The sequence below is a fragment of the Lampetra fluviatilis genome, chromosome 36, assembly GCF_964198595.1.
Source record: "Lampetra fluviatilis chromosome 36, kcLamFluv1.1, whole genome shotgun sequence".
Taxonomy (NCBI): Eukaryota; Metazoa; Chordata; class Hyperoartia; order Petromyzontiformes; family Petromyzontidae; genus Lampetra; species Lampetra fluviatilis.
In genome coordinates this window covers 5,517,990-5,542,817 of record NC_136310.1, presented here as the reverse complement: position 1 = coordinate 5,542,817, position 24,828 = coordinate 5,517,990, and the positions used below count along the sequence as shown (strand labels likewise).

General features: G+C 43.1%; 2 protein-coding genes across 2 annotated transcripts; both read right to left on the bottom strand.

Annotated features, from left to right (window-relative positions):
• Positions 1–861: 861 nt before the first annotated feature.
• Positions 862–10,650, bottom strand: NPC2 (NPC intracellular cholesterol transporter 2). The gene is made up of 4 exons (XM_078873226.1): positions 10,481–10,650; positions 3,380–3,487; positions 2,270–2,442; positions 862–1,384 (listed from the first exon to the last, which is right to left on the bottom strand). Exons 1-4 carry the CDS (start codon positions 10,575–10,577, stop codon positions 1,295–1,297), a joined length of 468 nt encoding a protein of 155 aa, XP_078729352.1. The 5' UTR covers positions 10,578–10,650; the 3' UTR covers positions 862–1,294.
• Positions 10,651–14,219: 3,569 nt separating this feature from the next.
• On the bottom strand, positions 14,220–18,080 carry MPLKIP (M-phase specific PLK1 interacting protein). Its single transcript, XM_078873225.1, has 2 exons — positions 17,479–18,080; positions 14,220–15,529 (listed from the first exon to the last, which is right to left on the bottom strand). Exons 1-2 carry the CDS (start codon positions 17,851–17,853, stop codon positions 15,323–15,325), a joined length of 582 nt encoding a protein of 193 aa, XP_078729351.1. The 5' UTR covers positions 17,854–18,080; the 3' UTR covers positions 14,220–15,322.
• Between the last annotated feature and the right edge of the window lie 6,748 nt (positions 18,081–24,828).

Sequence of the window (24,828 nt, the reverse complement as noted above, 5' to 3'; positions counted from 1 at the left end):
ACTGCTGAAGGCTCCTCTCAGCAATCGCTATCAGTCTTGCAATTAAACTATGCTGCTCCAGCACACAAACCGATTTCATCATGCCATCTCCATCCTTACCATCAACCATGAGCCATCATCCCCCCCCCTTCAAGTGTCTTGCCCAAGCCTGTGTATGTTCTCAGATACACGATTTCCACTTTTGATTACATTTCAAGTATGAACCTCTATCCACGCGTTCTACATTTCTCAGGTTTTTTGTGTGAACGTTCCATGTTTCTGATCCGTATGTGCCCCGGGAGATCCGTTTTCTTAACATCTCGACCAAATGTAGCACTTTAACAGCTTTGCTTTCTAGGCTTTGTAATACTGAAATCAATGTTGTAAAATCACCATTTAAACCACAAGCCAATTCTGGAACAGTACAATCAAATACTCGTCACCTTTATACTACAATACTTAGCCAGGACTGCCTGGTGTGACGTTTGCATAACTTTGCATGCTGTTCCATTTTGAATTGACAAAAAACGTGGTTGCCATTTAAAATAAATCAAGTTAACATTGTTAGGGGTTCATCTTCTTGGTTCTTTCGGTAAAGTCACGTAGAAGGGAAGTAATAAAATAAGAAAAATTAAATATAATAAAATAATTCTCACGACGTTTCGGCCACAACACAAGCAGCCGTCCTCAGGTGAAGACCAGGTCTGTCGAGGCGACAGCGTCTAAATGAAACACCACCACGCTTGGAGCGTCTATTTAAGCTGGTTTGGAAGGGGGGAAGACTCCATTGCACTCAGGAAAGAGGAAATCCATCACCCCATCACCCCATATTGATTTGAAAACTCTTTATCCATCAGAGTGCTATAGATGCAAACTCCAAGATAACGTTTGAAAACAGCACTTTATTTAATTATTCCTGGGCTTGAACATTCGTATTAAAAAAAGGTCAGTCGAAGGCACTGTGTGAGCATTTATAAAAAAAAACTGTTAAAACTCATAATTTTAACGTCTTTAAATGTACACATTCAATCTGTGAAGTATAATAAAGCTGACCTGGTAACCATAAAAAAATAATTTTATCAAAAACGCACACAATAGATCACATGACTGGGTTGACAGATTGGATCAATAGAATTACCAGGGCCAAGAAATAGATTATCATGTCACCAGGGTATTGCATCGACTCAATGAAATTAATCCATCACGTGGTCAGGGTCATGAATTGGACAAATCACATAACCGTACTTATAGTCCAAAGGCAAAGTGACAACAAGCAGGTGTCGTCACACTCCGCCTTGGTTGCTGTGCTATGGATTTAGCAGCTGCTGATGGCCACCGGGAACTCGAAGCAGAAAAGATCGTTTGCTTTGTCATCCCTCAATTCCCACTTGACCACCAATTTGATCTGAAACGGCACAGAAAAGCAAATCAGCCACGCTAGAGAGATGTTAACTACCTCACCTGGTGTACAGGAGATTGTGGGTTTGATCCCGACCCTGACACATGTATATTTGGAGTTTGCATGTTCTCCCCGTGGTTGCGTGGATGTTTCTCCGGTTTTTTTCCTCCACATTTAGAAACATGCGTTTAGAGTATTTGACTAGTTTAGCTTCACAAATAAACGCATCAAGTCAAATAACAAATCAACTTAAACAGATTTTCTTGTGGTTTACACCAGGTGAGAAAACCGAGAGTGATTGTAATGGTTCAAGGGGAATGCTTCGTCACATTTTGTTCAAAATGTTAAACTATTTTCTGAGAACACTGACCGTGAGGTTAAACATCTAATTTCCACAGGCATCCTCAAGCAATCTGTAAACTTACAAAATCATAAAGACTTAAGTGAGACCACAGAAATTATAAAAACAATGGAATGTTTGTCAGAGGATGTTTCGTTTTGCCTGACAATAAATACAAATCACTCGTAAATTTTCAGATTTAAGCTAGACACAACAATGCATCGGATGGCTTTGTTAGTTTAGGAGCCAATGTTCAGGAAATGATCCGGCAGTTTTTAAATGACGGGTTAAATTGTGAGCTTCCACCACAGATGAATGTGCCCAGTGTCGGGAATTTAGAAACATGCATTTAGAGTATTTGGCTGCGATAAATTTCCACATAAGCCACTTCATTGAGCTATCATTTGTGGCCAGGTCGCTTCTGAGAAATTGCAATATAGCTCAGTGGGCCTTACCTGGTAAAATAAAATAGTTTAAGTTGATAGTTCAAGTTAGTTTAGTACACGGCCATGGTGCAAAGATGGTGGTGGTCATGGCTATGGAAGACTCACGCTGGGGTAGTCGGACTTGACGGGCAGCCCCACGTCGTAGGTGTAGGCCTGATTCTTGGCGATGGGGCATGTGATACCCGACTTGCAGCCATCGTTGTTGGGGATGGGGAAGGGGATGGGGATCCCCGCGAGAATGCCGTGCACCACCGCCGTCGAGCCCTGGCTCTCCGTGTCTGTTGGGGTTTGGGGAACAAGGTTGAGAGGGTTGGCGGGGGGGGGGAGCAGGAAGTGTGAGCCAGGGCACGCATCACAAAACAAATCGAGAGAATTTGGTCGCTCACACACGAAATACCATGTGTGATAAGTAACAATATGTACATGTACAGTCCTTTAATCAAACCACTGCTGAATGAGGGCCTCCTCAGCCCTCTGCATGTTATAGACATTCTTTGACCACACCTCAGTCAGTGCAGGTTAGTGAATGTAGGGACCATAGACATGGATGCAGACAAGTACAGTACAACAATGGCTTGTGCTGGACTACTTTTTGCTGCCCACCCACGCTAGCAATGCCGTCACCCATCCAAGCACTATCCACCAGGCTCATATCCTGATTATCATCAAAGATCTGACAAGATTGAGCACATTCTGCCTGATGTGGTCAAAGGCAACATAAAGATATTGAGAATGACTAGGGCCGGGTAAATGTCATAGGAGTGTCATGTCACCCCATCCATAGGACAGGCTGTCCGTTTGTCGTAAATATTACTATATATGCGACTATAATTACCGATGTTTGTCTTTAAAATCAAAACAAATGTCGTCTGGCTCTCCCCCACGGTAAAATAACATAACACAATCCATATCTTATCTATAAACAATAATTTATTCACAGCTAGGCATGGTAATTCAAACAAGCGCTATATTATCCCTTAAAATACCACCATGCTAAATGCTTTCTCCATAGTCGGCATTCCCTGATTGAGGTGGAAAATGCACATTCGTACAGCACAGCTTAAAGAATCATCTTGGCTCAAGCGGCAATGTCACAATCTCATCTCTGCTGATAAAAAAAACCCTTACAATCACCACTACTATTATACTGATCCATATATTTTCCCACCAGCTCCTGCGCTTTCCCAAACACAAGGCGACGTGTCTGCTGCTCACCGCTGGTGAAGGTCACGTTGATGTTGTAGGTTTTGTCCTTGCAGAGAATGCAGGGCTGGGTAGGACATGGGATTATGTTCACCGCCGATATCTTTCCCGTCTGGGAACCTGAAAGGGGAAAGGCAAGGTAAGACAAAAAGCACAGTTGTGTTAATAAACCAGTACACCAAGGAATGGTCTGGTCATGCTATTTATTTAATTTAGTGCCACATTCTTCAAATAGTACACTGCAAATGTGATTGTGAAAATCTGAGATTATATTTGGATTCAATATCCATCAAAACCTCCCGATAAAAACCTTTGTAAGTCTAAGTTCAAAAAACAAAAAATAATAAATTGTGAACCCAAAATAAAAAAAAGTGTTTAGATTCATCTAGTCACTTAACTGATTTAATTTGTGCAAATTTTCAGCTATGGAGCGATTCTAGAACATCATTAGAATTGGCATAACTCGCTCACTCATTGAGGACCAGCTAAATATTCATTACACACCACGCACTCCCCACCTGCAACAAACCGCACTGACCACCGTGGTAAACTATGGCACAAATAATCCAAACGACCCGACACACTGTGAGGAGGCTCTCATCGGGCAATGGATTGACAAAGGGCTCACCATGTACACAACAGCACATTTGTTTAGTGGCTGGGAAATCCAATGGTTAGTGTGAAGTTGTGGAAAAAGATTGCAACTGACCAGCTTGCACATAATGGGTCAATTTCTGCAGACGCTTCATACGTCTGTGGCGAATTGCCAATGTAGTGGGCGTTAAATATACTGTACCTTTTAAGGATAGGTCCATTAAGGGAAGTGTAATAGGCTATAATTCAAATGCTTAAATTACCATTAGGTTATATTAAAGAAGTGATAACTAACCTAGATAGATATTTTGAAAAAAATATATCACGGGGTTCTAAACAAACTGAACGAAATAACTATTTGATTTACTGAGAATGTTCACCAATTATATCATCATTATGGTTTCGCCAAAGCAGTGAAATATATTCTCTGCTGCAAAATCTATTGCATCCAAGTGTCCCCTATGCATTGAGTTGGAGTACTATCCTGCTTAATCCTCCTAACACAACCCCTGCTCTGAAGATTAATGACAAACTATTGGAATACTAAAAAATATAAACCCACACAAATACACTTTTATTTAGATAAGTCTCATGATGACAACTACTTCTTGAGCTGGCTTTCAGACAAGCAAACCCTGTTGCGTAATCACTGAACACCCAACCACACACTTGCACCGCGCGCACATTCAACGCGACCTTGCAGCACAGAACATGCCGAGCTTTGCTGTGTACACGCACTAGCTGTGCAATCCACAGCGAGACAAGTAAAACGCTGACAATACCTTCGTCAAGCACACCACTATGGGGAACTAAAACAAACATAAAACACTGACCAGGCTTTAACTGCTGCTTTTTTATTTGCTCCTTTTTAACACGAGCCAATAATATCAGATTTTTCAGGCAATAAAATGCTCCACCATAATAGGTGAAGAGGTGACTGGGTGGTTCAAAGGTCAGAGCACTGAGCCAGTACCGCTGAGACTCTGGTCTCAATTCCGGGTTCCTTAAAGTATGAGCGAGTTGATCGTCTAAGCCCAGTCACCAATTATCGCACAAACATTTGCCTTTTCACCTAATTTGGCTCATTCCAACTCTGAGACTAGAAATTGATTGGTTTGATTGACAGCTTCATAGCGGATTCAAATTATTGGTCTTGGCAAAACACGTAAGGTTTTCAGCAGAGCTCTTACAAAGATATTTATATTTTTAATATCTTAAACTTTCTGCACTATGGGGGGGGAGGGCGTGTGACCATACTTGACCATGCTGCCTAGTGTTGGCCGGTGAAGGGGGTAACCCCATGACCAATTCAGATATCACTCATCATCATTCCTGCCCGTGCCCAGGATTTGATTCCTGCTGTAGTACCTTTTCTGGTCGTGCCCAAGAATGGTATCCACAGCAGGATTCAAATAATCCGCATTGAACTGGGGTTGCGAATCCTATAATCCAAAAATAAATTCACGCCAACGCAATGTGCCACGAACTATGGGAGGAATTAGCTACACGATTCAAATTATCTGCAATATTTTCACGGATTTATAGGTTATGGGTTTTAACGTAATTTTGGGTAAAGGGTTTTTTTCTTATTCATTTTTTGACTTGAGACGCAATTAGGAAAACTTTAAAAAATCCTCTTGAAGTCTTACTATACAAAATATGTTAGCAAGGCTAGTCTGTGTAATGCAAACCAAAAATAAACATTACCTCCATGTTAAATTTCGATTTAAAGCTTTCGTGACAGCAGGGATTCATCTTCTTGGTTCTTTCGGTAAAGTCACGTAGAAGGGAAATAAAATAATAAAAATAAATCATAATAAAATACAATTCTCACGACGTTTCGGCCACAACGCAAGCTTGGTGGTGTTCATTCAGACGCTGTCTTTCCGACAGACCTGTTCTTCACCTGAGGACGGCTGCTTGCATTGTGGCCGAAACGTCGTGAGAATTGCATTTTATTATGTTTTATTTTTATTATTTTATTATTTCCCTTCTACGTGACTTTACCGAAAGAACCAAGAAGATACCTCCATGTTACTCTGCAGCTCCACACCTCTATGAATCGTGGTCCGCCAAGCGTTTTAAACTGCCGCGGGGATCCACTAGGGATCATGGGAATATTTGCGAACCGCCAATAATCCACAAATTACAGGGATTCGCGGCCTATGGAATGTTTACAGTACGATTGATTTGCTGGGTTCAAAGTGCAGTGCTCTGTGCTACCGTCCCACCCTAAAATCCATAAACAAAACAATACTCCGTACAATATTTAACCAGATAATGGCCTTTTAAAATTTGACGTAATCTCTTTTCTAAAAATGTATTACGGTACTGTTACATTTTTGCGATTTACCCATAAGTAATCTTCGTATTTGGGAAATAGGAGAATGACAAAGGGATTTGAATAAATCTTCAGCTCATCTCGCACTCCTTACTCAACGTTACATAAAGGACGTTCACGTGCTGTCTGCCATTATTTCCGACCTTGAACAAATGGTGATGCCTTCATCAAGCAGTGGATTGACAAATGGTTAAACATTGTTTTTTTATTCTTCGGTTCTTTCGGTAAAGTCACGTCGAAAGAAATTAAATTAAATAATAATAGAATACGACGTTTCGATTGCAACACAAGCAACCATCATCAGGTACAAATGAATGAGATATCAAACATAGTAAACTTGGAAATATAATGCAATACAACAGTCGGCCAACATAACAGTCAACACCCCACCTGGTTGATTACGTTCCTCCAAAGATTGCTAAATTTTAGAGACAAAACATAGACACACAGACAGACAGACACATAAGCAGAGAGAGACTCACACAGAGACAAACAGCGAGAGACACACACATAGGCACACAGAAAGACAACGTCTTTGTGTCGAGGCCTTAAGTAGAGAGAGAGGGGGGGGGGCAGAGGGGGAGTTGTGTGGAATTCCTGCCCAAAGCAGACGGAGGAGAAAATGGACCCATAAACAAGCACGGTAGAAATCAAATTTAGGAAAATTTAAGTGGTAATAGTTGACTTTGTTAGACATTGTTCATACTCTTGAGCACCCCTTAGAGAGCTATGTTATACAGCGTACAATACAAAACAAACGTAATACATTTAGTTACTTATGTAGGTGACCATTATTAAGAAATAGCATTTTACACCCAGGTGCAGAATTCAGAGATGATTAAGCTACACCGAGTCAGCCGACTGCATAAAACTACTCTAGGCCCTTCTGACAAAACAACATTTACAATGCACAAGTAAAAAAGAACCAGTTTTTTCACGGCGTCACCTCCAGACTGAACGTCCTTGGGCTGTTCAGAGCAATGATTTGCGCAGTATATCTCCGAGTCAGTAAACTGAACAAGTGTGAGAAACAAAATGTTTATGACGGGGTTTAAAAAAATTTTGAATCAAAGTACTAACAACTTAAAGTTATGACACAGACAACACATCAGCATAGAGCAGAAAGAGGCACCAGGCTACGTCTGAGGTATAATAATACTTGTTAAATCTTGATGTTAAGCTTTCGTGAATGCAGGAATCTAGCTACGGCAGAGATATTGGTTCTGCCCTGTTTAAAATCTGCCTTGTGTTCGCGAACACGGTCCGAGACATGTCGTTTCGTTTCCCCAATATAACTGCTACCGCAGACACAACTTAGTTTGTAGACACCAGCAATACCCTGTGATGTTGTGTCTCTCTGTGTGCGTCTGTGGGTCATGTAGCCCGCATGCCCAGCCACCGCATGCCTAAACAGCTTTTGTTCGGCCGGATCGAGGGGGCTAAACGGGCGCGGCACGGGCTAGAGAAGAGATGGAGTGATGTGGTACAGGAGGACGTGGAGCTGAGTGGACTTGCCGATGACTGGTACCAGCGGTGTCAAGATCGGCCTCAGTGGAGGAGGCTCGTGAAGGACGCTACTGGGCAGTTGAAGGCAGTCGCCCTACAACAACGGAGGGCGGAGGAGCGACGCTCACAACGAGCGGAGCGCCGGGTGGCTAAAGCACAGCAAGTTGGTACAGTAGGGGGCAAAGGTGGTGCATCAGCCAGTCATCTCGGTCATCTCGGTCAGTCGACCCGTGGCACCTGCTGGGTCTGCCCCGTGACCTCCTGCCAGCGGGCGTTCGACACTTCACGTGGCCTCAAGGTGCACTTGGCCTGGCACAAGCGTCGTGGTGACGTCACCGCCACTTAGTGGCGAATGGCGGTTGTTGTTGTCTGTGTGTCTCTCGGTTTTGCGTCTCTTTCTCTCTGTGTCCGTCTCCTTATGTCTCTCTCTCGTCTCTTTGTGTTTCTCTCTCGGTGTGTCACTTTGTGTGTATGTCTCGGTGTGTGCGTGTCTTTCTGTCTCTCTCTCTCTCTGGGTGTGTCCCTCTGTTTGTGTCTCTGTATGTGTCTGTCTCCCTCTGTATGTGTCTCTGTGTGGTTGTCTCTGTGTGGTTGTCTCTCTGTATGTGTGTCTCTCTGTCTGTGTCTCTCTCTCTGTGCGTGGGTATGCCTCTCGGTGCGTCTCTCTCCTCCCCTCGAGGTGGTGTAGTTCGTTTTCTAACGAGCTGCATGTTCACTAGCTTAGCCAGTGCGCTAACCATTGCAGCATCGCACGCCGCAGAATTATCCAGACATTTAAGCAAACTGGTGGAGAGAAGAATCGTGACGGGGTGGGCGGGAAGTTAGGCGGTTGATTTGTGAAGCAAATGGATTATTAATATGGAAGACGATGCCCCAAAGCTTGGTATTGACAATTGTCAACGGAAATTTGGAGGGCATGAGTCAGCCTCACGTGGCTGTTTGACAAATGCAGTCACACGGCATCAGCTCTCGTAATCGGGAACATGCCGCTGGGCAGTGTGGAATTGCTGTGTTCAGTTGTTTTGTGTCGACCCGTACCCGGGGGGTAGCAGGATGAGATAGTTTTGCTCTTACGAGATTCACGTGATTCAAATCTTGATGACGCATCTCTCCAACACATGAAGCATGTGACAACATTGTTCCAACATTTGCTATCTGGAGGTTTGTCCCCTCGCCCACCCAAATCCCTCGTGATTACAACAGTTACTTAACTGCACACCGATCCAAAAGTGGGAATTTTTTCGAGAATAGTTTCCTCTCTGCTGTTCCTACTGCCATGGGCAGAGTTCCCACATGGTCTGTGTTGTTTTGACACGCTCCACCACCCACCGTTCGCATTCAGGGATGGTGGCGATCCTTTGTGTTCGACCCACGATCACCTCTACACCCTGGATATTCACCTCTTCCACGAATGAACAAACATATTCTTGCTCCCTTCACTTACGCGTGTGAGTGAATGCGGTGGCTCAATGGCGAGCCACGGCACTCACTCTTGAATAGAGTTCGATTCGCGGTTAAGGGGAATCGGTCCTGATCATCTCCCTACCCAGCCCCTTTCACAAACCCTCATTGGCAAACGCGGCGATGGTCGTATGTTGAACTTCTTTCGCACCGTACGTAGCCAACCGTGCTAATCGGCGGTGAGGCTTTCAATGTGCAATGGATTGAGTGGTGAGAATGATTACAGCACAGTAAATTCCATAACTCACCTTCCGCTCATAGTATTCATTTCACTGTTCCACAGTGCTCGGTCAAATATTACGCAAATTCTCTATTTATCTGACGGCCCAAGGCGTGGAGAGATGGCACTTACCAACAAGATCTGATGCGAGATAATACATCTTCGGGGTTAAAACACGCTTGGCTCTGATCAGGCCCAGAGATGGGGGACAAAACCTTTATATTTCCGATTAACACAGGTCTGAAAAGCGAATAGTATGAAAGACGGAAATATATTTAACTTACGTAAAGATAAGGAAGAGATATGTTTCGAAATGTTTTGCACATGAACAGTTAATTCCTCTAATGTACTTCAGTCCATTTTCACAGCCAGCAAAGGAATACAAGAGATGAGTGCCCGAATTGTTCATACGAGACACCCACAAGTGTTGTATGTTGTTGTAGCAAGTATGGTATACAATGTGTTATATAACAATGACATAACATGATGTAATTTTATGGACTCGCTACCACTGCCTTACACTAGACGCGTAAACACTGCACTACACATAGTCCACAAAACACTACGACCCACACACTTTATATTCTTAAGTACTATTAGATACACACATGTGAAACAAACATACAGAAACTACATTACAAGCACACATCACAGTCCTACAAACACCAACACACACATTACTTACACGCTGCTGTATACTATAATGCAAACTATATTATACTAACAGGGCACCTACCTACACATACGATATCTTACACACCATGCACTACATACACTATAACATTACACACCATGCACTACACACACTATAACATTACACACCATGCACTACACACACTATAACTTACACACCATGCGCTACACACACTATAACATTACACACCATGCACCACACACACTATAACATTACACACGCGATACAGTACTCTAATACACTGTACATTACACACCCCTTACACTATAAAACACCACCGCTTAACCGCCAACTTACCGCAGTCTTTGAATTTGACCGGCTCCGCCGCTGAGAGCGTGAGCGCCGTCACGAAGAGCAGAGACAGCAGAGACGAGGAGGAGGTTGACGCGGCCATGGCGAGCGGATGAATGGAGGGAACGTCGTCAACTCGTGACCCCAGGAAGATTAACGCCCGCGTGACGTCATCGCGCACGCCCGCGACGTCATCACGCACGCCCGCGACGTCAGCGCGTAAAGCTCGTGCGCGAGCCGGCACGTCAACGTCGTGACGTCAACGCGTAAAAGCGCGACCCATCCCCCCCCCCACCATTGACGTCGTCAATCGGGCGCGCGCGAGATTCCGATGACGTAGGCACGCACCGACAACGCCGGGACGTACGCAGCGTCGTGACGTCACCGCCGACGAGCGCGGCGTAAAACGCAGCCAGGTTATCCGCAGCCAATGTCATAGAACGGATCCGCATTCGTTTCACGTGCACCACAACGTCACACATCCACCTCTCTAAAACAATGACGTAATTAATATTCTTGGTTCTTTCGGTAGTCACGTAACTAGAAAATTAAAAGCAAAAAAAAACCCCACGTTTCGATCGCAACACAAGCGGCCATCAGGCGGAAATGGGGCAAGCCTCCAAATGACGTAATTTTTGCAAGACGCGCGGCGGCCGCACCTTGTGACGTCACACCGCATCCAATGAACGCCCGCCCCGTCTCGTTATGACGTCACGCTCAGAGGACACCGCAGCGCATTGTCGGCTTTTGCGGTTTTATTGCGCCACTCTTACCGGCAAATTACGCGATGACCGCTTGAAATTGGTAGGGATTATCAAATAATTCACTCGTATTGGAAACATTTTATTAATTGGTACGGCACTTGCACTGGAACCTATAACAGGCTGCGTCGACTGTTACAGGCCGTGGTTAGCACGCCACACATCAGAGGTATGGCTCGAAACGTCGACTTTTTAACTTACACATTGAGTTTTTTTTTCTTCTTAATGTCCGTCTTGTAATAAAACCCGTTTTAGTTGGATCAGCCTCCCGTTGTCTTTCCCAACATCCAACAACTTTTCTGTCGCAGCAAGCGAACGCTTTCAATGTGTTTCGACCTTAGGAGCCTAGTCAGCATTCCAATGATTTAAACAATTGCCGTTGGGTTATCAGATGTTATTGGCAAATAAAAAAGCAATTCCATACACAAACTCACGATATTTTTCCCTGCAATATCAGAGGCAGTCTTATTGAACACGGATGCGTAAGAAAAACCTAACGTTGCCTTGTCCAAGAATGCAGAATGTCAAGAATAAATTGATACAGCGTCTAAACAAGACGAGCATTTATCCTCGCTTTATTTGGATCGTGTTCCAGAAGTCACCAATAGCAGCAACAACTTGTACTAGCAGTACTCTTAGGTTTTTTCGGTAAAGTCACGTAGGTAAAAATAGAAAAAAATTGAAATAATATAAAGAAAATATTTTATTTCTATTATTTTTTTCCTACGTGACTTTACCGAAAAAACATAAGAGTATGCTTCATTGCAGTCACGAAAGCTTCAAATCTAGAATGTACTAGCTGTATTAATAATAATTTGCAGCGTTATCTTGCCCCGCGTTAGATGGAGCGCATATATTCGAAAGCTCAGCACCCAAGTATTTAAGAACATCTTAGCTGGAGCAGTCTCTGTTACACAACTATAACAGCACGATTTCATTCACCTTTGCAGCTGGAAAAAAAATACCGACCGAGATGTAACGTTTTCATTTGGTCAAATTGGGCAGCCACACAAAGATAGAGACATGGGGAGACACAAATTAAAACATTTGATACAATCACGCAGTTGGGACAAATTGATTGTCAGATTTTGGGGGTTCATTGCAGACTCCAGGATTCACTTTTTTATTATTACACGCTTTTATTTAACTCAGTCTGTTGTTGTATCCATAAAAAATATTGTAACTACATTTTTACCCACTTCCCAATGTGCTTTCGACTGCAAACTTGGTATACTTATGTGATACTGATAATACCATATTCTATTAAACAAATATATTTTGTCTGTTATGTCCTCAAATCTTGTAACTCTATTGCAATCATCTTCCCAATGTCGTATCGACTGCAAACTTGGTATAGGTATGTCATACTGATGCGGGGCCACTTCCTGGAGTCGTCGAGTTCTGCCATTACACGAGTAGGGTACATTTAATTAAAGCGTGGTTTAAATTTTTTTATTTTAAAATACTTTTTACTCAAGAGCCTCGGCACCACGAGACCAGAATTTCGTTTCATAACCACGTGCAAAATGTAGTCAGGTCCTGCAATTTTTATATCCAACACGGTGTTGTATCGCATCAATAAGGTTGGATTATTGCAATTCACTACAGGTACTGCTAGCAGAGCTGCCATAGGTTTCTGGTTGCCTAACGAGGTGGCAATAATTAGTGCTGGCCAGATATAAAGCACAATACAAACCATAACGCGAACTCGTCATCCTTGCATCGCACGCAGATGCTCTTCTGCGGCCGTCTGGAAAGCTCTTCCTTTCGATATTAAGCCACTGGAGATATGCACCCCTTAATCTAAAACTCATTTCTTTAGAACAGCTTTTTATTGCTCTTGCCCTGCACCTCCGATTAGCGACGTACGGTGGAAAGTACATATAAGGGATTGTCAACTCTCTCTCCACACGTGGCCATAGTTTTTGTCTCAATGTGCCACAAAGACCCAGTAAGCTCGAAAGCGTGCCGCAGAAATATGGTTAAGCTGCATTGGTGGATTAAGGCCTCCCCAAGCAGTCACTTCATTCTTACAAGTCGGTAGTGGACGTAATATCTGGAGTGTTCTTTCATTCTACCACTCCGTTAGCATCGACCACTGGCAATCATACCTTCTAGCGGCGTGTCCTGCCTAACCCAATTGTTTTTACTGGTAGGAACCTCCTGGTTACACCGGCTCACAGGGGATTATTGTTTGTCCGTCGTGCATCAAAAAATGGGAGGGGTGGGGAGGGGCTGGTTACCCCGTGGTGCCCTTATAAAACTCAACGTTTAACCTACTCACGCCGGCTTGTGCCCGCCCTCACAGTCGGCCATATTTGCGGAATACACCACGCTGCCGTTGACCCTGGCCATTGACAGAGCAACCCAACGTTCCTACCAGCTCCCTCCGCAGGAATGTTTTTTTTTTAAATATCTAATGGTTCCTCTTCCTCGCCAATGCGAGATGTTAACTACCTCACCTGATACACAGGGCATGGGTTCAATCCCAAACCTGTATATTTGGTTTGACGATCTCCCCGTGGTCGCGTGGATTGTTCTCCGGGTCCTCCAGCTTTCTCCTCAAGATATTGAATGTTTTTAGTATTTGGCTGCTTTAAATTCCCACAAAACCCACATAATTGAACTATCGTGTGGCCAGGTCGCCTCTAAAAAACAGCTATATAGCTCAGTGGGCCTTACCTGGTAAAATAACATTTCATTTAATTTGAAGCATGCACCTCTTCACAATTTTCAACTCACCGTCATCAGTGTTGATAAATTAAAATGGGCAGTACTTATTTCATTAATGACGAGGTATACAATATAATTGTGTTATTCTGCAGTGACTTGAAAGTGAATGCTATACATGCGGCATTCATAGTTAATATTAAAAATATTAAGACCCATGTCAGTGCTGGTGTTCATCATCAACATCAGGGTAATTGACGCGCTTATACACTTGTGTAGTTGTGCAGTGTCAAGTGAAGCAGTTGGCAAATGTATTTAAATGATACACACAAACTTAACAACTTTATTACAAAAACCCTTATCTTTGTTGAGCAGTAACATTTACAAAACAATTGGCAAAGCTGCCTTCTCGTCAAAATAAATACTGTTTATACAGGAAAGTGATGGTAGAAAACTACAAAATTTGTTTGTATTACAGGAGTTACATTCAAAAATGTCAACTAATCAATGTCATCAACTGCCCTTGTTTCATGATATACATAAATAATACACCACCTATCGGGTGGGGAAAACTCAATGTTGAACTGAAAGTATGAAATAACTTCATATAATTACCATAAGCTCTTTAAAAACCAAACCCATAATTAAAACCAAAATGTATGTTGCTGGTGTTGGCGTTGGACATCTAATGCATGCAATTAACACAGCTCTTCTGAATACATGGGGGTAAATGCTCAAGTAATGTGTTGACTACAATTTTTTTTAGCAAAATATACCCTTGCTAGCTTATAAAAACAAACATACCATGCCGAGGTTAACAATGCACAAAATGTACCTCTTCTGTTTGAAATTATTATTTCCCATGATAATTTACAGCAGATGGACGTTTCTGTTGAGAAAAGTTGTCTTGAAGTGTTCAATTTCCCCTTTTAGCCAATATTGTGCACAGATGGTTAACAAATACAATTTTAGTTGGATCCGGTAGATTGATGTTAAATATATTGACCAATTTGTTTATTGTGCGATGTAACTTCACGGCCCAACTCCCAAGCAGATATCTGCTGTAAGTAGACTATGGGCTATCTGGTAATAAACACGAGATTTGTAACCACTATTACAAATGTCAATACATTGTGACTGCATTTGAATGCGTGCAGCTGTAGTCGTAAAACGTTTGCTGAGATTATAACAGATACAAAGAACGTTTCTTCGTGTTGTAGAAATGCACAGCTCGTTTTGTTTGGGAAAACAAACTCTTTCAGCGATAAAATACGCCATACGAGTGATGCTGATCAAACAGCTGCTGAATGTGCTGCTGCTGCTGCATCGGAAGGCGACATAGCCCCGCTCTTGTGGCTGCGACACACCAGGACAAATGTTCTAGCGGGCACCAACGCTTGCAGTACGGGAAGCGAATTTAGGCCGTGAGCCGGCCAAAATAGCGTCCTGCGTGCCTACCACTGACCTCCTGGTCCCTGCCGCCCTCCACGTCGATTACAGACACGGGCACTAGGCCCCTCCAGGGGTCCTGCACCATGCTGCTCTTGTAATAGCAATCCACACTAGCCTCCCTGTCCGCACGGCCGTGCCACGGAGAGCGGGAGCCTGGCATCCTTGGTGATCCCTTGTGGACGAGAAATTGTTTGTCACAAATACGCCTGACTGCTTTAAAAAAAATATGACGCGGTTACAAAGTTCAGGGATTAAGCTAATTCCACGGGTGCCTTATAGGTCAATGCTGCAACCTGAAGGCAATGTAATTGTCTCTACGATTTGTTATGTGTATATGTCGATTAAATACGACCCCGAGTGCTAAACGTGGCCAAAAGCAAAGTGTAGGGTATTTTGATCACAGACTCAAGTTTGCTGAACCAGAAGTCCTCGATTAGTATAAGCATGGATTAAAACTCAGGATCTAAGGCTGCTTGTTAAATTAAATTCTAACCAAGCCACTCGGATAATCGATATTATTTCATAACCAAGGTGAAACTCCCGAGTGAACGCGACTTGCAAAATTCCAACCCAACATTAACCTGGGCTGCGGCTATGATCAGCACTGTGGAGGAAACAAAAAAATATTCAAACGTTACGCCAAACGTTGGTGGCCATTGGACCAATAACTGTTAAGGGGCCCACATCAACTAACGGTGGCCCAATGTTTGGCGTTTTCTGCGTTACCCAAGGCACGTGTGCAGTATTTTGAGGCTCGGAAGCCTCAATGTGCTCGTAAAACCTCGCAACTAACCCTTTGACCAGTGTTAGCATGGCCTTTAATCCAAAGAGTACAACTCCTGTTAACACCCCGTGAGGTGCGAGTTGATCCTTATGGCGGTACCCCGGGGTACCAAACAATACAAAATGCCCGAGGCAATTAAATATTTTATTTCTGGGACACTTTTTTCCAGGGGTGTACTTAACTCCGCGATTGGGGTACCAATCAATCCGAAATCGGTGCTACTCCGCGATGTCGAAACGCAGCGAGGACGATTGCGCTGAAACCCTGAACGCTCGTGTACGCACCGTAGTGGTGCATCGTAGTGTACAGCTCGTCGAGATGAGTCGATTTCCATATCGCCGACCATCAACACAGACTCATGGACATTATGCGAGAGCCGGGGTACTATGGTACCCCGGGGTACCGCCATAAGGTTAAATGTATAAACCATAGAGTGCATTATGCACATTGATGTATCTTTACGATGTTTTATTATAGTTTATATTCTCATTAAAGTATATTATATCCTGCAGCTATATACGAGGTAGTTTATAATTTGAACACCCTGCATTATCCCACGTGGTCATGAATAGTTTATAACCAAATCTATATAATAGTTAACCCTTAGCGATTTCTGCTTAATAATTTACATTTGTAAGGCACCTTCCACGAATGTCTCAATGCGCCTTTGTTAGAAAAGGCCGATAGAGGAGCGCTACATAGAATAAACATAAATTGTGTTTTTAGACGCGACTTAAAAGTATCCACAATCGGTTAAAGAATTTCCAAAGAGGAAAAAATTTCACAACCGAGGCGCACACAGCAAGTCGCCCGCTGACCCCAGGAACGCAGCCCCAGGATCGAGGCACGCACACATGGGCAGTCTGCAGGTTGTACGGATGAATAAGCTCGTGAATGTGGTGGTGCAAGCCCTTGCAAAGCTTTAAAAACGAGTAGAAGCCTCAAACTCTACTCGTTTCAAGGCCGGCAGCATGTGTAAATACAAGTGAACCGGGGAAATATGGTTATGTAATGGGGTTCAGGTGAGCATCCTACCGCATTCTGAACAATTTGTAGTCTACCAAAAAGGACCTTATTTGAAACATAACGCTGTAGTTCTAGTTAATCTGTACACTTGATAAGGACCTTATTTGAAACATAACGCTGTGATTCTAGTTAATCTGTACACTTGATAAGGCATCAGTAAACCGTGTTTATGATCGTCTATTCGTTAACCCCATGCATATAACCCTCGTATGCTTTCTATAGCTTATCAGCCACGTGCAGTTATGGCCTTATCGTCAAACCCTCGTAGGTCTAGAAGCCACGGCCTGTCCCCCGTGTTGTGCGTTAGTTACCTGCTGCCAGGAGCCGCGGCCCCTCGGCGTCTCCCCGCGCCACGGGGAACCACGTGGGCTTCGCTGCTGCCCGTAGGGGCTGAACCGCGGCGACGGCGTTTGGAAGCACTGCTGCTTGAACTGCTGCTGCTGGGGACTGAACTGCTGCTGCTGTTGGTACAGCATCATCATCAGCTGCTGTTGCTGAAACCCGACCGTCTGCGGCGACGTCGCCGAGACGAAGCGCATTGCTCCTCGGGGGCTGGTCGCTGGGCTCTGCTGGCCGCCGTGATGAGGCCCGAAGCCGCCGTGGTGTGGAGATGGGGTAGAGGCGCGGTGTTGTTGCTGCTGTTGCTGTTGTTGTTGTAAGCTCGAGTTCCCGCGAGGACGGAACATGGTGAAGCTGCTACGGCGTGAGGTCAAGACAACAGCGACAAGCACAAGCGCTCCGCACAGCACCAAACTCGCACACAGACACCACGGCAGGCGTGAGACGGTGATGACGATGATTAGACGAGCTAAAGGAGAGAGCGATGGAGGGGAGGGGATACAACCGAGGCGAGGAGGTGGAAGACGCCGCACGTCGGGAGAGAAGGCGAAGAGGAAATGGCGACGTGGGAAAAAAAGGTCCGCGCGCGGTGCTCGCCGGGAGTTGGGCCTCGAGCGGAAGTGACGTCACGCCCCGACCTTCGCATGGCGGGGCGTATCTTGCCGCTATTGGCTGAAACTAAACGACAAAGAAAACTTTAAACTTTTTTTTGTTTTAATTATAGATTTGAAGCTTTCGTAACTGCAAGGATTCACATTCTTAGGGGTTTTTTTCGGTAAAGTCACGTAGGAAAAAAAATTAAAATAAATAAAAGTAAAATAAAATAAAAATCACGACGTTGCCTCAGAAACGTCGTGATTTTTATTTTATTTTTATTTTACTTTTATTAATTAAAAAAAAATTCCTACGTGATTTTTTTTGTTTTAATAAATTCATACAGTAGCATGTATTATAAATGTAGATAGTGTTATATTATTTTAGATTTATTCTCTCGTGAGATTTCAGGATGGAGTTTAAATTTCCGTGACCCCTGGCCCCTTAAAGGGGCATTGAAAAATGATGATACTCCGACTGATGCTCCTGCTGTTGTAGAGTGACTCATGCAGCCAGCCATGGCTGCAGGGTTTTGGCAGTACATGTTGTTTATGTCGTTTATTGTGAAAATTCCGTCACAGTTCATATGATCACTGTTTCATTGCTTTCATGGCTTTATTTGGGTGATTTCGAAAAGTGTTTTGGTTTGGCCATGTTTGTTTGTTGTAGTACGGAGTAAGACGGATGGCCTTAATCTAAGTTTTTTCGGTAAAGTCACGTAGGTAAAAAATTAAAATTCATAAAAGTAAAAAAAAAATCACGACGTTTCGGAGGCAACACAAGCTTCCGTCTTCAGGTGGAACCGTCACAGCACGATAGCTGTATCAAGTAAGAGAAATTCCAAGAAAACAGTCCTTGTATATATACTGGTTGAGGGTGGAAGGAGCCAAGGTAAGGCCCTGAATATTTTTTTTGTGAGGTTCGGTGCGGCTGAAGCACGCTGTTAGGAATGAGCCTTTGTTGTGTAAACTAGGTGCTGATGATGTAAAGGTGCGTGTAAAAGGGACTGAGCCTTTTGTTATGTAGAGGTGATGCGGCTGAAATCGCTGCCAGGAAATTAGTCTTTGTTGTGTAGAATGGTTGACTGAGCCTATTGTTATGTAGATGTGGTGCGGCTGAAATCGCTGCTAGGAATGCTCCAAATATGTGTAGTTAAATCTTTTTTGCATGGTTCATAACATCTTTCCAATGATTACTAAGTTTGTACCCATCATCACGGTTGAAATGATGTCTGTGTTTGTATATTTGGATGGCCTCGTGTACAAACCTTTGATGGTAGCCAGGAGGCTTGCAGAGCACCTTAGTCTCGGAAAAGACAATTTCATGCACTTAGTCACATAGTCACTTTAAGATGTTTTCTTGTTCATGTTTTTGTTTGTTGCGGTTGCACCCGATTCAAGAGCCGAATGGCTCACAGGGCTATACCTAATAAATTAACTTGAACGTCCGGAATAAACAACCTCGTTCCAAAAATGGGACCTTTTTTGTTGCCAGGAGCAAAGTAAGAAAAAATAAGAAGAGGTTTGACCCTTTTTGGCAACAAAACAGCAGGTGTTCAAACGCCAAATAGCAAGGTATTAACCACACACGGTACTTGTGGTAAACATGCAAATAAACATGATAATATTCTTGGTTCTTTCGGTAAAGTCACGTAAATGTTTTTATATTAAATTAAATACTAAAATAAAAATACAAATTATTAATAGAAAATAAAAGCAAACATACCCACAGTAAAATAAAAATAAATTAAAAATAATAAAAGCAAAAAACCTACGACGTTTCGGTCGCAAGCAGTCTTCTCCGCCTGATGAAGACCGCTTGTATTGAGACCGAAACGTCGTGAGTTTTTTGCTTTTATTTTCAATTAAAAAAAGATATGTATTATATTTTACTATTTTTATTTTACTGTGGGGTTTTTTGCTGTTCTTATTTTCAATTTATTATTTTAATTTTATTATAAAAATTTGTAATTGAAGTTATATATTTTTTTACATTTTTGGTTTTCTATTTACGTGACATTACCGAAAGAAACAAAAAAAATGAATTCTTGCAGTCACGAAAGTTTTAAGTCAAAATTTAAACATGTTAATAATATATGCATTGCCAGAAAGGGTGAAACCTATTATTTTTTCAACCTGATTCAAGACCCAAAACGTCGCCCCCTCCTGGCGTTGGACATTCCACAAAGTCAATGCCGTGGTCCATCAACCCCGCATCAGAACGTCAAACAAATCGTTGATGTGGAACATCTACTTCATAAAAAAAACATCTGGGAAAATAATTAAAAACAATCCGCAATAATGCGATTGTAGGCTATGCAACCCAAACTATGGGCCATGCAGTAAACCACTCTTAGTCTTCATTTCCTTCAAACGGAGGAATCGCACAGTTACGCGAACTCTCTCGAAGCCCTCTTGTGGCTAGCAGACCTCGAGATTGGAATTTATGACGAATAAAATTTGCCGCACTTTATTTTGTCTTTAGGTCTCACTTCGTTAAACAAAATACATTTTAATGTGCGCTGTTCCACTAATTGGGCAATCTTAGGTCAATATTTTTTTATCCACCGTGATTATACATCTAGAGTGTAATTTTGAAGGTAATTTTAGATTGGGAAAGAAAAGTGGCTGATTGGCGAAATAAGTCAAAAGTTTGATTCATGCACGAACCGAATGCACCGTCGGTTCAACCGAGTACGTCCAACACCGTGGTATTTAATGAGCATTTCTCTCTTATCAAGAAAGGTGGCCAACAAATCCAATTGGCTACGTTTTCTGGCTGGCCATCAAGTGTTTTTTTAAATCCTTTATATTAAGTTCACTTGCTTGCTTGCGCGCTTACGACCGTGCAAATCTTTCGGTCGTTTTTTAACCCACTTCCCGTGATCCAATCGAGCTGACATTTTGCACACAGACTCGTTGTGCGTGACAACTTATTTTCGTGAAAATTTTTTTCCAAAATTTTCCACTTTTTAGGAAAAAAAAAATGTCATATTTAATTTAAAATACCAATGTGATAAAAATGAAACTCTTACTCAAGAAAAACAGAAATTAATAATAAAATAAAACCGATGCCACGCATATAAAGGATTTATAGTGAAAAACGTTGTTTTTACGGGTTAATTTTTTACACTTTCTGTCAATCACAAGGCCTTCTGGATGTGCATATTTTTTTAGCAGCACTGGTGCAATAGAAGCACACTGGACTGGTTTCGACATGCAGCGTCTCATCAACAGACCCGCCTGAACCAAAGCTGGTGAACTGCCCAAAGCTAGAAGCAAGTACTCTCTTTTTCAGACATGGGTTCGACGAAATGTTATGTCATAAATAACACTAAATAATCATTAGCGTCGCTGTTGAAACCGCGCCAAAAGCTTGCGTGTTTTGGCCAGTGCCTCTAGGGTTGTGCACTCCCAGAAGGATTTGTGGTTGATGGGAAGTGCATTTCGTTTTTTTAAATAGTTAAAATGTTTTATGTGGAGGGGGCAGATATCTAACGAGGTGTATTGCATGCTTGTGTATTTTATCACTTCATGAATCGAATATCCCAGCTTCGTATGTACGTATGTACGTTGAACTTCTGTCGCACCGTACGCATCCAACTGTGCTAATCGGAGGTGCAGGAGCTTAATTTGTTTTCCGGCAAACCAAGGCTCTATCAAGAATCGTTCCTTGTTCCACTCTGTGCCAACTGTTCACAAGAACCTTGGTATGCCTACGTTGCCTGAGGATGCCATGCTTCTTGTCTGTGTAAAGCCCTGCATGAACCTGCCTGCACCTGTTTGCTGCTGTGATGTTTGATATTTTGATGTTAACTTATCTGTTCTAATTTGTTGCATAAACATCTACTTGCCATTATGATGTAACATATTTATTATACCCAGAGCTCCTTTAAAAAATATTTAACTCGTCTTATCGGGTCCTTCATAATAATGCTAATTGTTGCAAAAGTTTGTTTGACCATACCTCACCATACTGGTCAGCACGGGCTATTAAGGGGCCAGGGGTCCAAGGATTGGTTTAGTTACCACTCGTCACTGATGTTAGCTATGGCCAGGAATTCAACTGAGGTAGCCGAGTTTTACCAGGTAAGGCCCACTGAGCCATATAGCTTCTTTTCAGAAGCGATCTGGCCACAAATGATAGCTCAACGAAGTGGCTTATCGCGTGGAAATATATAGTAGCTTTTTTTAATGTGGAGGGAAAAACCGGAGGACCAGGAAAAAAATCCACGCGACCACGGGGAGAACATGCAACTTATGATTGGTAACAAACCACCTTTCCTAATATTGTCTGTTGCAGCCACTGAAAGTAATCATCTTTTACTGATATTTGTGGTTATATGACCGTATTTCACCATTCCGGCTTGTGCAGTTGGTGAAGAAAGGGGGCCCAGGACCGGTTCAGATATAACTCGCCAACTCATGTGAGTTACAGCTGGAAATCAAGCTCAGGTGGCTAGATTCATAGCGAATTTCGCGAACCACTGTGTACTGCTTCTCCCGCCACCCCTCCCCCAATCTGCCACTACCCTAAAATGTTACCTAATGCCTATTAAATATTGCCTACGTAAAATGAGGCATGTTTGTTTACTCATTAATACAACAGGAAAGGGAGCGGTTAGGACAAAATCAGTGACTCAGAGATGTTGTCTAAACAATCGAGGGTGAAAGACACGCACACGAAAATCATTACGTAACTTGTACAATCGAATGCTAGCCGAGGGCCTTCCTATCCCATGCGGGTCAACAGGCCCATTGTCTCAATTTATGAATGTACATGGACAGTTTAAATGTGGCCGAATGGCTCAGAGATCGGACACTTGGTCTGTGTCAGAGCAACTGAGCCACTGTCCTCTGTTATAGTGCCAAGATTTGTTCCAGGGGAGTAAAAACGTTTGTTTCCGGGTATTGTTAGTTGACGATTATCAGCCTCATCACCAACGAACGGTTCGACAAAATATGTTAAACAAAGTGTGGTTTTTCATTTCATTCGTTCAGTCAAGCCTGACTTTGAGACCTGGTGGCATGGTATTGTTGGTGTAGTTAGGGTTGGCATGGGTCCCGGTGCCTTATTATTCCCCCCTGCCCACTTGGATCCCTATGTCATGTGGGGCACGGTACAGTTACACCACCCGCACATTCATGTTCGTTCAGTGCTCGCTGACCTGCATTGGCTTCCCCTTTCCAAACAAATTCATTATATGATCGCACTCATTGCACACAAAGTGCTTGCCACAAATGAACCACAATACCTTGCCGATCTCATCAACAGACATAAGCCATCACAAGAAATTCGGTCCTCGCAGCAACAGCAGCTTTTGGCTGGCTATCGAACAGCCAAATGCACTTTTGCGGCCGTCTGGAACGCTCTTCCTTCCGATATTAGGAAGTCACTGGAGCTTTGCACATTTAAATCTAGATTTAAAACTCATGTCTTTAGAACTGCCTTTTGTGTTTGGCTTGTTGTCCTTCCCCCGCACTTCCGATTAGCACCGTTGGCTACGTACGGTGCAAAAGAAGTTCAACATTCGTATGTACGTATGTAATGACAACGGAGTTAACCTGTGGTGTGAGTGGACTAGTGGCCACGAGAGGTAATGACAGGGGAGTCAGCCGGAAGTGCGAAGGGACTAGTGGCCTTGGGAGGTAATAACAAGGGTGTCAGCTTGCAGTATGAAGGGACTGGTGGCTACGGGAATGATCGAGAATAGCGTGGCCAAGTGACGAAAGAGGACGGTAGACTCTGCAGGTGGAGCGAGCATCTCGAGCCAGCGAGAAGGTTCGAGAAGGGGGGTGTGGCCTCGGTCCATATATAAGGGAGATGCGCGGGAGACTTGGAGCTGTTGCAGTGTGGTCTCTACCTGTATGAATGAACCACCATAAGACAAGTGTATCAAGTCATCATTACACATACATTCGACAGCTATGCCATTGCAGGTTTACAGATCAGGTGTAAAACACAGCGGTTAGTCATCCACACTGTTGCTGAAGCAAGTGTAGAGTCTCGCTACTACTGGTCAAATGATATAATTGAAGTTACAGTGGTGTTTCTTCTTGGGATATTCCACGGACATATTGCCACTTGATTCTAAATATCATATGGTTTAAAAGAGAAAAAGTGTGGCAGCCCACAGCTCAAACACACCGCTTGTGAAGGTATTTCTTGTTAATAATAATAATGTTGCTACGTGTATCTTCACGATGATCAAATCAATCGGAATGTGTCCCATCTCGTCTGATCTCGGAAGCTATGCAGGGCTTAGCCTGGATCGTCCTTGTGTGGTGTTATCGGATCCTGTGGGTCTTGGTCGTTAGCAGAGGGCAGTCTACTGTAGCGACATTTGTTAGACTTTTATCATGCTCCATTTCTACTCCACGCCTTCACCAAACCACACTGACCAGCATGCTGACGTATGGAGAATTAATCGCCATGACCTGCACGTAGGGTTTGCCACCTCTCGCAAATGTACATATGGAGCTTCTTACAATGCAGATAATTTAAATTAGTTTTTTTGTAAGCCATAAATGCTAGCAGTCTCATGATGCTGGAGGAACAGCAAATTTGAAGATTGCTGTCAAATTCGTAACAAATACAGTGGATTTATGATGCGTGCAATTGCAAAAATATCTCAAGATAGAAACGGTGAACTGGCAATACAACCATTCGTGGTTCTAACTTTGCCGTGTGTTTTAGGTGCACCGATTAACTCACTTCGTCACTGGAGA

Coding starts and splice junctions, on each gene's coding strand:
- MPLKIP (XM_078873225.1), bottom strand. CDS start 17,853: ATGTTCCGTCCTCGCGGGAACTCGAGCTTACAACAACAACAGCAACAG. Junction 15,530..17,478: donor GCCGCGGCTCCTGGCAGCAG/GTAACTAACGCA, acceptor CTCGTCCACAAG/GGATCACCAAGGATGCCAGG.
- NPC2 (XM_078873226.1), bottom strand. CDS start 10,577: ATGGCCGCGTCAACCTCCTCCTCGTCTCTGCTGTCTCTGCTCTTCGTG. Junction 3,488..10,480: donor GGTCAAATTCAAAGACTGCG/GTAAGTTGGCGG, acceptor TTCCCCTTTCAG/GTTCCCAGACGGGAAAGATA. Junction 1,385..2,269: donor TCAAGTCCGACTACCCCAGC/GTGAGTCTTCCA, acceptor GTGCCGTTTCAG/ATCAAATTGGTGGTCAAGTG.